At 30.5% G+C, this 16,031-nt stretch overlaps 1 protein-coding gene across 1 annotated transcript; it reads right to left on the bottom strand.

Annotated features, from left to right (window-relative positions):
• Nucleotides 1–1,055: 1,055 nt before the first annotated feature.
• On the bottom strand, nt 1,056–12,502 carry LOC107454626 (uncharacterized). The gene is made up of 5 exons (XM_016071873.3): nt 12,408–12,502; nt 8,833–8,947; nt 5,658–5,800; nt 4,007–4,151; nt 1,056–1,373 (listed from the first exon to the last, which is right to left on the bottom strand). Exons 1-5 carry the CDS (start codon nt 12,445–12,447, stop codon nt 1,148–1,150), a joined length of 669 nt encoding a protein of 222 aa, XP_015927359.3. The 5' UTR covers nt 12,448–12,502; the 3' UTR covers nt 1,056–1,147.
• Nucleotides 12,503–16,031: the final 3,529 nt, after the last annotated feature.

Below are 16,031 nucleotides of genomic sequence, written 5' to 3'. Positions count from 1 at the left end.
ATTTCATCTTTTTGTTTCAATTAGTCCCTATTACCCAAATTAATGAAGCATCATTGACGACAATAATAGTTTGACGATTTTTTATACTTCTCTTCAAGGAATTAATACAATTCTCCATTCGTTTTGATTTTTAATACTTAGTTTATATTTACTACTGTTAGTAACTATTACAGAAAAAAATTAATTAAACATTATTAGCATCACTAATTGTATGGCGAGGCGTTACGCTTCGCTTAAATAACTTTAAACTATTATTTCTCTTTTTTTTTCTTTTTAGCACATAGTTCATTTTTTCAAAAAAATTTCATTTAGTGCTTATTACTGACATTGTTTAAGCATGATTGACGTCAATATTAACACGGCGTTTTTTTACGTTCTTCCTAAACAAATTAGCATTATTTCTCCTTTAATTTTGCTTTTCAGTGCTAATTTGCTTAAATTTCAAATCATAGTCATTGACTTTAGTTTTAGTTTTTAAAAAGCACTTTTTTAAAGCATAACTATAAACAAAATAAACACGTGATTTCAAGACAACTTTAGGTAAGGCTACTAACTTTAGGAACTAATTACTGACGTAGTCCTCCTAACTCCTATCTATGTCGTAGCCATCCTGTTTAACTTAGGACCTTGCGTTCGAGCTTCTCTGACATAACGAATAAAATATTAAAGATAGTACAATAATTTTTTTTAATGATTTTATGTTTATCTTTAAAACATTAAAAAAATAGAATAATTTATAATTGAATTAAGACAATTTGCTTTAAAGTTGAGCCAATTTCATTTTTTAAACGTCTCTTTGAAAGATCTAATTAAAGTTTTTGAACTAATTATTGGATAGAGGGCTAAAATTGTCTTAATACATTATTTCTCTATTTTTTTGATGATGTACAATTTGCTTTACAGTTGCACTTTTTTTACTGTTGCAATTAATCCTTATAATTAGCACCGGTACTGTAATGAACAATATTAGCTTTGAAAAATACGGAATTATCTTTAAAAGTAATTGTTAATGGAAAAGTAGGATTCTAAAGTAAATTTTTTAAAAAATAACAAAATCACTTATCAAAATCTTTATCATTTTTAAATATAACAAAAATTAAAACTAATAAAGCTTTATTATGTGAAGTTAATGACTTTTCTCCCACAACTATGCTTCGTCTTCACACTTGGCTTTAAATTCCTCATCGGTATCTTTTGGTTCAAAAGAGAATCCCATGCCATTCATCTCATTTTTGATCCCATATTGGTCACCAGGACAGAGTAGATGCCACAGAATGTCTCCCTTTCCAAAGTGCAGAATCAATTCTGTTGCAGTTGTTCCACAATCCGTAGACAACTTTTCAAATATGCATTTTGCAACTCCAACTTTAAAGCTGGTTATGAGTAAAACAGTTATGTTAACTATAATAATAAAACAAAATACTGCTCAGCATTCTGAACTCGATCGAAAATAATAGAGAGATTTTCATAGCGTTTGTTTCAGGTTAACCTTAATGTTAACTTTATTTTCTCTCTCTCCCATGACTCTATAATTTGTTGGGAAAGACAAATTATAGAGTTATAATTTGTGACTCTATAATTTGTTGGGAAAGATAAATTATAGAGTCATGGGAAATCAAAAGAATCTAGACTCTATGATTTGTTGGGAAATTTTCGCGCATGCGATGTGAAGCTTGAATAGCGTAATTGTTAGAGTAAAGGGGAACTATAAACTTATGCAAAATCTTTCCATTGTTAAGATGTTTAACTAAATAACAAATAATAATAAAAAATTAAAGATTTTCTGATGAAAAGTGAGAGAAATAAAAACGAGAACACGTTAATGACGTTATAGATAATTGTCAAACTAAGATGTGAACTGAATAAATGGAGAGGTCAACCTTAAATATGCTAATTTATTGGTTTAAGCAACATTTGAAGTTACGAAATCTGGAAATATTTTTTTCTCTCTCTGAAGAAAAATCACACATTTTATTCGATGAGTTGATTCTTGACCCTCGAAATATTGGTGGTAGTAGAAATATGGAAAACATGATCATCATAATATGGTCAGGAAAACAGTCGATAGTTTAAAACCTTTAATACAAATGTTCTTTTTTGTGTATTTTGAGTTCGCAAAGTTGTTGGAAGTTGAAATTTTTTTCTTCTAGAAATAACCACCTCTTCTTTTCAAATTTTTGATATCGTCATTTAAAATTACGTAGATTGAAGTGGTGTAAAAACTTATGTACATTACAAGCTGAAACAGCTAATAATTTCAGCTACTTTGATGTAGTTAGGCATGATCTTCTCTAGCAAAGAAATGGAGCTATGTAGTGTTGCGTAACTCGATAGAGTTAAAGTTGTTTTTCGAAAGCTTTGTCGTCACATAAAATGACGCTTTTTAGCGAAGAAATATGCTATTTTTATAATTATTAGAGAAGAAATATGCTGAATATATAACAATTATGACTTAAAAAATGAGATTCTCCAGCACTCTGAGCTAAATATAAAAATAGCTTAAAATGATATCCTTTTGCACTTCGATGTCTCCACGGAGGCACCATCAACAATCACCATTTTAAAAGTAAGAAATTTTATACCTTAATGATTAGTAACCACATTATTTTAAGAATTTTCAAATTGTATAGTAATACTATATTGTGTATTTTAAATGCTATAGTGCTGATATTAGATCAAACAGCTTTTAAGAGTACTCGGAGTGTAAAGGGTTAACATGAGGAAAAACCTCAGTTTTGCGAAAATGAAAAGCGCTTGTTGTCTAATTGTTTAATATTTAAATAGTAACTCCTACGATGGACTAGGAAAAGTTTTGAGAAAGTGAGAATTATTTGTTGAATATTAAATTGTTTTAAAAATCCCTAGATTGGAGAAATTTTTGCCAAAATCGACGACTTAAAATATTTGAAAATTTTGAAAAATATTTCATAACTTTCAGTTTCATAACTTTTGATTGTATATAATAAATATCTAAGCTTCTTTACTGCAAAATGATTTATAGAGTTTAAAATTATAGTTTTTTTCTCCAAGTTTACTACAGTTTAAACTGTATTTTTTTATTTCGTTGCTAAACTTCCCCTCGAATGTTGTCTGATATACACCGAAGAGTCATTACATTATGACCACCCTGCTAATAACATGTAGGACCACCTTCAGCCCTCAAAACTGCTGGCACCCGCCTTGGCATTGATTCCACAAGGTGCTGAAAGGTAGTCTGAGGTATCTGGTACCAAGCGCTCACCAACTGGTCCTCCCCCCTCGCAATGTGAGGGATCACATTGCGAGGGGGTAGCGTGGCAGCACGAATTTGGTTTTCCAAGTAGAACCACAAATGCTCTATTGGATTAAGGTCAGGTGAATTTGGGGGCCAAGACATGACTTGAAAGTCACAGGAATGTTCCTCGAACCAATCCATGACGATTCGACTCTTATGACATGGTGCACTATCCCGTTGGTTAACACCATCCCCCGCAGGAAAAACTGTTGCCATGAATGGATAAACCTCATCTGCAACTATGTTCAAGTAGCTTACAGATGTCAGGGATTGTTCTATGAGGATTATGGATCCTAATGTGCCCCATGAAAACATTGTTCCTGGGCGAGAAACCATGAAAACCTGGGCGAGCCCATTGTTATAGATGGAGGGTGGTCATAATGTAATGGCTCTTCGGTGTATTTCCCTTTCATTTGATTTTGAAGCTGTTCGTATCTAACTATGTTAGTAACAGCAACTCTTGGGTGAGCTAAAGCGGATGACTTCGCATTAATTTGGCTTAGGAATGAAACGTTTAAATTCCATTTCGATTATTGCATCACTTTCGGCAACTTTTTTCGAAAGGAAGAAGCCAAATCTCCTTTTTAAACAATTCGTTTATGACAATCACATTGAAAAGTATCTACGTTTGTACTTCTCTAATACATATATTTTGCTTTTGTTCCTTTATTTCTGCAAAGGTTCAATAGAGGATGATTAAAGTTAAATATTTCTAAAGTTAAATATACTTACTAGCATCTTCGTTTATCTGGTTTTCCCTGAGTATCAAAGTTTGACTCGGATATCCATTTTTCTGATTCAGCCCTGCAATCTGAAAAGTATTCTTTTTTCATGCTTCTCCCAAACCTTTCTAAGACTTCACCTTGTCGTAACATTTCTTTGAAATAAACATATAAAAATTAATGTGAACTGCATTGTAAAATATTAAAAAAATAACATGAATAAATTTTACATTTGTGCGCATTGATCTATATGCATAAGTTAATAATAACAAAAATGAGAAAAAATACTGTTTTTTAAAATTGTGTGCTTTGAATGAAGTTTGTAAACTTTAAATTACTTCACTAATTGGTTTGACAACAAAAAAAAAATTAACATTGCACATTGTAGAAATATATTATAGTAAAAATCAAGATTGCATTATAGTTTTTAAATGCATAAGTGTTTTTGCCATGCTGATAGATTTTATTCAATTCAATCCTATCAAGCAAAATTGAAACTGGATTCGATTTGATTTCTTATTGAGATTAGCTAGAAATTTAAAATAAGGTGCTCTTTATTGCTACGATTTTTAAAGCTCGAGTTGTAACAGAGCTTTTAAAATGCATACTTTAGCAATTCAGAATTAGATACTGCGGTAGCTCAGAGGATGGAGCATTCGCATACCCATGAGGTGAAACAGGTTCAAATCCCAGTGGTGGCTGGTGAATTTGAGTTCCATAACCCGGCTCACTCAGACCACAGTGTTGACTTAAAATATTCTCATCGGAAGACGGATTATGGATTAGAATTCCCGTTGAGCTAACTGTGGTTTTTTTTTCTTCTGAAATCAATGCATAGTTTTATCGATGGGTTAGTTTTATCGAAAAGTACTCCTCGAAATTTATCAGGAGGATGTCCCTGTTTATTCGGTTTCTTACTTCAGGAGTTTTCTTGTGTTCTGGGTTGCAAGGTTACAGAATTTAACTTCGGTAGTTCGAAACCAAAAAACAAAATGGGTAGCTTCTTCAACGCATGTTATAAAATAATATGAAAAGTTAAAAAAAGACCCAAGGAAAATGTCTATCTTGGATTATATAACAAGCGGATTCTTAAATAATATACTTATGTATGACGAAAAAGATGTACAGTAACATGTTTCAGAATTAAATTTAAATAGCACGCAGCACTATTTTTAAAAAAATATAGTATATAATTATAATTTCAGACATTAAAGTTAAAAATAGATTAATAACGATGCTACCTCTCTAATCCGACTATTTCGATTATTCGAAATAGATCTGCTTCCAATAACTTCGGATAATTAAAGTCCTATTGTATATCTGTCAAATGGAATTGGTATGCATGTCGTAAAATTTCTCATTTCTCCAATGAACACTTTAAACTACCATGAAATAAATTTGGCAAGCTTTGTTAAAGGTAAATACGGAAACGATTTCTGATTTTTTTAAAAAAATTATGCAATGAATGCTCTAAACATACGTTTATTACTTAATTATACAAGTTCATTAATTTTCTTAAAAAATATTTTCCCATCCATATGATCTTCAGAAATTAATTCTTTGTTCGAAAATTTAGCGCATTTTTCATGGTGTAAAAAACTAATTAAGAAGTTTGTTGGAAAATTAGTTTAAAAAGTCTTGAAAAATTAAAATATTCTCACCTTTGAACCATATATCCGTTTCGTCACAGAATTTATTTATCCTTTCCAGTAGAGGTTCAAAAATAGGTTTTATAGAAAATGCAGAGTCATTAGGACAAGTTTCTTGGTGACTTATGCCACATTCAACCATGGATTTAAAGGCCCTTAAAAAAGCATAAAATCAAACCTTTTATCTTTTTCTAATTATGCTTTTAACATTAGTTAATATAGAATATCAATTGTATGGCACAGAGGTATCAACTGAACTGAACGGAGCTGCGGAGTCTATAGTTGAAATGTTCGATTCCAATTCCATCGTGGAACGTCTTATAAGTTTGACTCCAACTTTAACTTATCTGCCTATCTATATATTTCTCTTGCGTGGCACCATAAAATTGGGTATTCATTCATTTGTTGGCAACATCATAGTTAAGTTATCGTATGGGCAATATTTTAAGTAGTGTTGAATAGTTAAGTAATTATTTAGAATAATTTTGTATTTTTATAGAAATAAAAATTTACTTAAGTATTTAATTAAGATTTATTTTTGATTCTTTCTAAAATGGCCATAGAAATTTTAAAAATAAATGATGTGCTATGCCGCATACTATTATTAAAATAATTGTTTGGCTATATTTTATACGAAACTCAAGTTATGGCTCGCGAAAGGCGTGCGGAAGTAGCACAGCTCGTAATAGAGTCTTGGTCCAATTTTCATCTTATTACGCGACAGAGATGGAAATAATTTTAATTCTTTTGCTGCTTACTATGGCAAGATGGAATAAAAATATGAATACAAAGTAAGTTTATATTGACTCGTAAATGGTTTTTTTTTATTTCCAATGTCAGGGCAAAAAGTACAAATACCTAAATAAGATAAAGGTAAAAAAGTATAACTATGTACATGAGATGACAAAATAAAACCGCAATCATTGGCCTGAAAGTTCCCTCGCTTCCTAATACTGTGAGAACTCAGTGTGACCACTAATGGTCCCAGATCGAAGAAAGTGGCCCCTGCCCATTTCTTGTCCTGTATTACAAAGTGGATAAAAAAAGCGTAGCAGGAAGGCCTATGCGATGTAGATGAGCACGGAGACAATCACGGTCCTTAGATAAGCGGAAGGCCGTAACTGCATCACCCCTTGGTTTGTCGGATATCAAAGAAGAGCTTACTCTCCTCTAACTTTTTAGAGCTGTGTGAGTACTAAGATTCCGCGATGAATTAGTTTTATGCAGATTTTTAAGTTGTTGTATTTGGATTTTATAATAAATTCACACCTTTTTTTCAAACTAAATCTTCTAGTTCATTACCCCAAACACCACAATGGGCAGCTGCCTATTGTGGTGCATCATCAAATTTGCTTCTTTAAACCTATATGACATAACGTTGAAGCAGCCGGAGTTTAGGTCAAATAAATGTTCAACTTCAATAACGACTCCTGCAAAATGTTTTTTGACCCTGATTACTCGACTCTGGCTTCAAATCTGCCTTTCCAGCCCCGACTGGTTCGGAAGAAAATCGGAAAGATTCATTCAAGTTGGCTATATGAAACTTTTTAAAGGAAAATGAAAAAGCCGCAGTTTGAGCACTTTAAAGTACACAACGTCAACTCAGCACTAAAAATACTAAATCAGGTAGTATAGCAACTGCTTGATTTGGGTTTGTGATATGTTTGAACCCTATACTATTTTAATGAAATGTCTGGACTTTAAAACGGACTACAAGCTTAAATATTAAAAAAAGTTTTTTTTTTACTGAACTCACCAATCTGGTGAGATTTTCAAGCAGAAAAGAAAAACAACAAATGCTTTTCGCTTTTCGAGATATTGGTAGTTCTTAATATTGCCATTTAGCAAACCTGATATTGTCTAAATATAGATAAAATTTAACCGAACCATCACAAAACTCGCAACAACATAAAAATGGTATTAAAACCTAAAACATATATTAATGTATATGGAAATAGTATATAGAGGAATAGTATTCATGCGGTCCCTTTTTTAATAAAAGTTCCTACACCTCTAATGCATAAGGGAGACTTTTTGAAATGACCTTTTATGTGAGCGTGACTGCTCAGGCAATAGAGAGTTCGACTTCCTATGAGATGAACCGGGTTCGAATCCCAGAGATGGCTGGTCCATACGAATTCGGCTAGCACCGACCACAATGCTGACGTAAAATATCCTCAGTGGTAGACGAATACCCTTGCAGTCAGACTAACCGTGGGATGTTTCAGTGGTTTTTCTCTCAATGTAACACAAACGCAGGTTAGTTCCATCAAAAAGTCCTACAAGAAGACAAATTTCTCCCAATACTTGATCCAGAAGTTTCCTTGTTTTCTGGATTCGGTTCAAAATTAGAAGGCTATGGAGCTGAACGTTAACTAAAACAGTAACTCAAATATTTCGTCGGCTATTCAACAACGGTTATAAAATTAAATAAAATAAAATGACCTTTTTTTAAAACTGATGTTCAGTCAAAGCTGCAAATTTCTTTTTTATCACTAACTTTACTCTTTTAATTAATTTAAAAAACTATGTTAAATTTTTTTTATCAGAATTCTTTCTTTAATTTTTTTTTGGTTTTGTACTTATGGAACAGGTTTTCTTCAATAAAATAATTATTAACACCCGGTGGAAAAATGAAATAAAAAATGAAATTTAATGATAGTAAATTAATATTAGAGTGAGGTAAAAGAAAAGTACGAAATCATAATATAGAAAATCACTAGTGATAAAGACAGATAAATAGCCTCATAACCAGTTTGATTGCCAGACGTAGTTTGTAGCTGCTTTTAATAATTGTACCTATTTCAAGTCAATCATATTGTTCTGATATTCACCTTCGTCACCGTCGTGATTCGTCAGAGGTTTAGTTTCTTCCTCGTTTATACAGTTACTTTACAAGCACATTACGATGTTTTACGTTAAAAAATACCATATTTATGTTTTTGCTAGATTTTAAAATATCGTATCATAATTTGCAAAATATATTGCAATATTTTGCGTTTGCAAAACAGGTTGAAAATATCGCAACATAGCTTAAAAATATCGATAAATACGTCGCAATATTTTGGGTTCGAAAAATATGTTTAAATGCTTAAAGAAAAGTACGTATATTTTCAAATATATTATAAATATTATAATTGTAAGTATATATGAAAAGTGAATGATATTTTGAGTATGACTTTCTTACGAGCATCTTTCTTTCATTTTTTCTGCAGTATCTGGAAAATTCATTAAATCAGGTGTCATACGCATACATTTACTTTCACCCTCTCCACACGAATCGTGTGCCATTCCAGGAAATGCTAAAAAGGAATTTGTTATTAAACTTGATAAAAATATTTTAAGTCTAGCAATATATAAAGACATTAGTGACTTCATTATGTGAATGAAAGAGAACATTAGCATTTATTGCCACCCTGTTCACATATCTTTTTCAGTTGTCCAGACTATACCAAGAAAAGAATTTATTTTATAACAAGACAAAATATTTGGAAATCTAACTACATTTACTGTTGACAAGAGATTACATTTCGGACGATGTAAACAGAAGATAACACTAAATTCCTAGTCTAGTCCCCTTTTTCAGTCATCTCTGTCCCTTTCTAGATTATAATAAAAACGAATGTATATTAAATTAATCAAAGACAAAAGTGTTTGAAGTTAAAAACATACATTGCATCATGAACCAAATGAAACAAAATATGATTTTATTTACAATGCAAATGAAAGAAGACTTATTAACACCTATTGCCACCCTGTTCTAATGTCTCGTGTCCTTTTCCAGACCATACTAGAAAAAGAATTTATATTAAAACAAGACTTAAGTGTTCCCTATATAACAACGTGTATGACATTAGTGACAATGTAAGCCAAAGTTGGCATGCATGCAATATAAAAAAATCCCTCTTAAATAAATATAGAAAAATTTGCTCGAATATTATTTACAATGTTTATTATAGTCTCAGACGAAAAACTCTCACTTCTGACAATTCAGCAATCCTTGAGCTTGTTAGCAATCTTAATAATAAGGCTTAATAATAAGACTTAATAATAAGACTTAAAATATCAGCAATCCTTGAACCTTGAGTTCGTTAATTTTGAGAATTATTTCGTCACAAAATCACGTGATTTGAAGCGAAACGGGAACTCTAAAATGTATGATGAAAATGTTTCTCCAACTTGAAATCTCATCGTAGAGAATCGTTGAAGATCGTTAACTAGAATGACAATACTAAGATGAAGACTAGACGATCGGAAATAATGCTACGTCCGGGACTTTAAGGAGGTCAAGGTGTTGACCTCATACCTGGAAGATTCCAGGTTCGGATCCTGCTTCGGGAATGGGTGCAATTTAACTATGTGTTCTACCTGTCGTTAGGGAAACATTGATCTACTTAAACGGTGCCAACTATAAAGTCATAGTTTATGGACTACGATTTGTTGTTTTATTCTGTTCGAAAATAGAAAGTCGAAATATTTTTTTAAAAATTTTGGCGAAATTCGTTTCTTTGAAGAAAACACGATATTTATTCCGTCACTTTGACGAAAAATTCACTCGGAGCATATAAGGAATCGGTTTCGTGATAAAAGAAAAGAGTTTCTTGACATTTGAGTATCCATTTCTTGATAGTGTATGACACCAGAGACCATGTAAAACAAAGGATGACACTATTTAAAATGTAAACTAAAGAAGACTGTAACACTTATTGCCACCCTATCAACTGATCTCTTGTACTTTTACACTGTTGAAATTTTCATTCTAAGACTACGGTAAAATAAGCTGCAGCAGTCTGTCCATCCTATTAACCGTAAAGTTTACAGCAAATGACATATTTTACCGTTACGGTTTTGAAACCGTTTGCAACTAGTATGGTCATCAAACCATGAATAAAAACTATACGTTTTTTTTAACCATTTTAATCATGGCTTCAAAGCGGTAAACTTAACTGGACATACGTGCTAATCTTTTTGTTAGGTTTTGGGCATTGGCAAGTGCAGAACGCCGGAAACTTTTCATGTTCTTAAGGGAATGGAGGATATATCGTGGTGTCAACGTAGGGACTCGAGCCCCAGTTCTGCTGATCGTGAGACTGACAGATTAGCCTTCTCGGCAACAATACTTACGCAATTGCAAGGAACTGAGCGGCTTCATTAAGTGGTCTTAGATGGTGAGAAAAATTTCTGGTTCTTTAATCATATTAGCTGAAAGCAGTTTATTAATGGTTTTTCTAACAGTTAACAGTTTGATTACAATCTTATTTATGGTTATTTGACTGTTTTATTTGAATATGGTATATAAAAATTAAATAAATTGTTATTTAACGATTTTTTTCCAAAAAATTTCTAACAGTGTTTCAGAAAAAGAATTTATAACAAGACAAAAATGTTTGAAATCCTGCAGCGTGTAAGTATTATCATGCAAAAAAAAAGATGGCATGCAACATAAATTAACTCGTAATCTGCAAATTTGCTTAAATATTATTTAAAACGCTTGCTACCTAAACCCTAACTTTTATCGTCCCCTTTTTCTCACATCTATTGTCCCTTACCAGAAAATTAGAAAGTTATGTTGAAAGACAAAAGTGTTGCATGTATGATATTAGTGACTGCGTAAATAAAGGATGACAGCATTTACACTGTAAATAAAGGAAGACCTTAATTATTACCACCCTGTTTACTCATATCTTTTCCTTTTTCAGATCATGCTAGAAAAATAATTTATCTATTAATCTTTTTAGGACCGCGATTATATACATGAGTAATATCAAGCGCATATCTTCCTACAATATTATATATTGAACAAACCTTTATATATATAGAAAAAAAACACTTTTTCAAAAAGGGAGAGATATTTTCTTTTGTCCATTACTCGTTCATTCATTCGATAATTTCTCATCCCGTTTAATTGTTGGTATAAGCACAGAAGTTATGAATTCGGATATTTAAAAGAGCAGGTGCTAAACAGTTTAAAAAACTTTAAAAATACCCACTCTACCCCACCAAAAAATGGTTTTTAAAATCAATCAAATTAGTTAATATGCATTAACTTAAAGGGATTTTGTTTCATAAATTTATCTCAATCCCAAAAATTTTTATCATAAGATTACTCGATAAAAATGACCGTATAAAGGGCTAAAATGATGGCTTCATTTAAAAAACATAAATGTTTTTGTTAATATTATATAATTAAGTATAACAAGCTGCAACAGGTTAGAATTGCATGTGTCGAATTGGAAATGGTATAAGTTAACGACATATGGATTGTGGGTATCATTTTATACGGATATGTTTAGTTTTTATTCTTTTATATTTTATTGCTTTATTTAAAAAACATTTTGTCTGAAATTTTTGTGGTAATGTTGAAATATTTTTACGATTTTTTTGCATAACAGGATCATTTTGGAATCTATATAAGTTATTGCTAAGTTTGCAAATAATAAATTCTTAAAATTATTTATATTGCATATAATCCAATCATCTTCTTAAATTACACAAAATTTGTTTGCTTTATATAATAATTAGTTGATACGATAAGCAATCAACACACATATAAATTTTTGAGATTGGCAACTGTGCCTTCCTAGGAAATAAATTATTTTCCAACAAGCTTTGTCGAAGATTAATATTTTCAATAAAGAGATTTTAAATCAAATTATATAGTTTCATAAATAAAATTCTAGAATATTAATAAATGACGTGGATGAAAAAATTAACACGAATAAAGTGTTTATTTAAAATTCAGAAATAATTTTGATTTCTTACCAGTAAAAATTAGCACGAATAAAAATCTCCAAAACAGCATTGTTCTTCTTTATTTTTACGTTAGCTTTGTAAAAACTGATTCTAATACAACACCTTGAGTTTTATATAACAAAAAATTCCTGATTTGTTTCAGTTTTCACAATAGAAAATTAATTGAACAAGGAAGATAAGCAACAATAGTTTTATTGTAGGAAGGAAAAGTCTTTGTATCTGGTAGATTTCCGCTAAGAAATTAGTAAACATGATATTTGCTGTTCTACAATATTTGTACAGAAAAAGCTGAATTCATAAAAGGGGAATTCATGACCTTAACATTTTAAAATGACCCAGGTTTTTTTCCTAATATTTGATATGTGGTTCCTAGAGTATTTTAAAGTATACAAAAAAACATGGTTAAAATGGCCTTAAAATTTCAGAAAAACTGATTCAATGTTAAAAGATAATATCTGTAACTTGAACCAAAAATCGATTTTTGGTTATTTTATCTACCAAACTTTCTATGAAGATTTCATGCTCAATCCAGTTGTAGTCAGCACAGTTTGCTATAGCCGTCTTGAAGATTGTCAGCAAAACATTAGGCTCACCAAATATTTAGTTTATTTAGAACCTTTTTAAACTCAGCTATGAATTTGAAATCAATTTTTGGTTATTTTATGCATCGAGGCATTTGATGATGACGCGGAAGCTTTTCAACATGGAAGTGGACTAACTAAACTTTTATCTAGTGTATAAAATATCGTTGGAGTATGAATTTGAAGCGGAAATTGGCCTTTTTAGACTAAGTTTTAGTGCAACACTCCACCCGTGATTAGAGGGAGCATCCGTTTTCGAAAAACGAGACAAGCACCACTGACTGCTGAACAGATTTTAATCACGTGACTGGGTGACCCTTCTTTCGACTGGGGTAAGATTTTACATGGAGTTCAGTGGTGTTTAGTTAAAAGCCAGGCTGAAATATGGTTAAATATTAATGTACCTCCAACTGCAAAGAAAAATTCATTAAAGGAGGACCTGTAACGTTTCACATGTAAAGTTTATTTATATTTATTGTATTTATACTTTTAGTTAAGAAGTATTTTATAGATTTTTTCTTTCATTTGGTGCAAGTTTGGAGATATTCAAAAGTTTCTCTACGTACCAAAAGGGGAAGAATTATTTTTTTTGGGGGACAGAATGAAATCTTCGGACAGTTTAGATCAATCTCGAGGGGTAAATAATCAACGTATAGTTTAGAATTTTACGACGAATAGTTCGAAAACTAAAATAAATTTTTTTTGTAGTAAAATATTTAACGTAACTAAATATAAATATTTGATATTTTTTTAAAACTTTAATTCAAATTTATTAATTTATATTTTTAATGAATTTTTTATTTCGATATATGCGTAAAAGTTTAAGTTGACACAGTGAAGCCGGAATTTTAGAATATGTAAAATTTGCTTTCCGACACAAATTACACATATGTTTCACGTATTTAAATAATAATATAGTAAATTTTTGCTGCGTGAAAAAATAATAAAAAATGACATTTGTTTTGCATATTAAAAGCAAATATATGTATACCTACCATGGAATCTACATTTTCATCCTTTAGAGAAGGTCATCTTTATGTCATTTAAAAAATAGTAAAAATTTTCTAATAAAAATTACCTATAATTTAAAGGCCGAGGATAAATTAATTTGAAAAATTTTTTTTCGACAACAACAGATTAAACACTATATAAGTATTGAGACCTTTGAAAAGTCTTGAATTTTCTTTTAAATTAAAAATGGAAGGTAATTTATATTTTCACTTCGTATTTTTTATTTTATATACTATTTCTAATTTTATTTAATTTAATATTTCATATTTTTAGTAGAACTTTTGCATACCATTTTGAAAGAATTTTAATTTTTTAATGACTTAAATATTTTCGGTCTTTTTTTTTCTTCTCAAATATAATTTAATCTAGATTTATCTTTTTTACAACATACATACATTACATTAATTCAAAATATTATTTTCAGTTATTTATTCAAAAGTTTGGATTATTGATGCAAATGTGTGTGTTTTTCAGTCTCAAAAGTGTTTGTAAATTTTTTTAATGATAAATTAAAGAAAAAATTGATTAAAATTGAAAACATCATATATTAAATATTTTTAGTAAGCAATTCAAAAAAAAAATTAGGACTTTTGCTTTATTTATTTAATTTATGTTATCTTTCTAGAAACTTAAAAAAAATAATAAGAGTTATCTAGTGCAGAATAAGTGTGTGATATTTTGAAATGTTTATCATGTGTAAAAAGTTTCATGTGGTTAAAAATGAAATAATTTATCCATGTTATTTACATGAGTGCAGCTTTCTATTGTTTTTTTTTATTTAACTTCATTTCTAACCGAGAAGCCAATTTTTTTGCTCTCTTTATCACAAATGTAAATAAATTATATTGGAAATGGTTCTCCTTTTTTAGTAAACCTGTTTAACGTTTTTTCTTTATTTTGTTACAGAAATACAATACTTAACAATTAATAGGGGAAAACAGTTTTCTGTTTTTTCTCTTAAAGAAGTATGCTCGTAGATATATGAAGGGAAGTAAAGCGAAAAATCAAACGAGATTGCGATTTTGTCACCAATAACGCAATTTCACAGTCGCTCGCCAAATGCGGCAACTTTTCCAAACCTGTCACGTGTTATATGTATGACCCCACTTCGTTCACCAGAATGAATTAAAAAGCTATCTCTAACTCCCTTATACCAACCTCTATGGAAATTGTAGACAAATTCACGCAATCCAACCACCAACAAAAGTTAAAATCTTCACAAATAAACATGTAAGAAACCAAAATCCCGATGCAGTCGAAATCTCAACTAATATCGAAACTTAGAATTGGAACTTTATCAAAATACATCGATTGCTTTGAGAATTATTACTTTATTGTTTTTTCATTTTTCAAGACCAGGCTGTTTAGTGGTCAAGGAGCTGACCTCAAGGTCCTGGATTCAATTCTTGTATAAGGCATGTATAAGGATGCCTTAAGTAATTCAATTCTTGTATAAGGATGTTCTTTTTCCTTCTCTTCTTTGTACTAGCTGTCCATCTTACTGTGGGATCAATTTTGGCATAGTTAATATGATGCCCCTGAGGGAATGGTCAAGAAATATGCCCTTCTCATACCCGAGTGACTATCCAGTTAATATCCAGGTGGGCATAGGGGGTAAAAAGTTTTTTTATTTTTAGTTGTATTTACACTGAAGTACGAATGCGATTAAATGATGCAGTACAATAAAAATTTTACCATTTATCTGAGATTGTATTATGATGCAATTAATGCATCACTGCTACTAGGATGCTATTATTATGATGCAGATTCATCGCAATCGTATATTTTCTCATAAAATATAACTTTTCAAAAAAAGGTTATTAGTGTTTTTTTTAACTGATTTAGGATAAATTTCACTTCGATATAATATCAAAATATGAAATATGTAATGAAATATTGCATCTACTGAATGAAATTTCCATCTAAAAATACTAAGCAAATTCTTTAGCAATATATTATTTTTAGTTAAAGATTGCATAAGAAAATTAGTTTTTATCTAATTTGTTGAAAATGCTTGTTTTAAAACGAACTTAGAAAAGAA

Source organism: Parasteatoda tepidariorum, chromosome 3, assembly GCF_982258835.1.
Source record: "Parasteatoda tepidariorum strain Cologne lab strain chromosome 3, Ptep-v5.0, whole genome shotgun sequence".
Lineage (NCBI taxonomy): Eukaryota > Metazoa > Arthropoda > Arachnida > Araneae > Theridiidae > Parasteatoda > Parasteatoda tepidariorum.
This window is presented reverse-complemented; position numbering and strand designations above follow the sequence as displayed.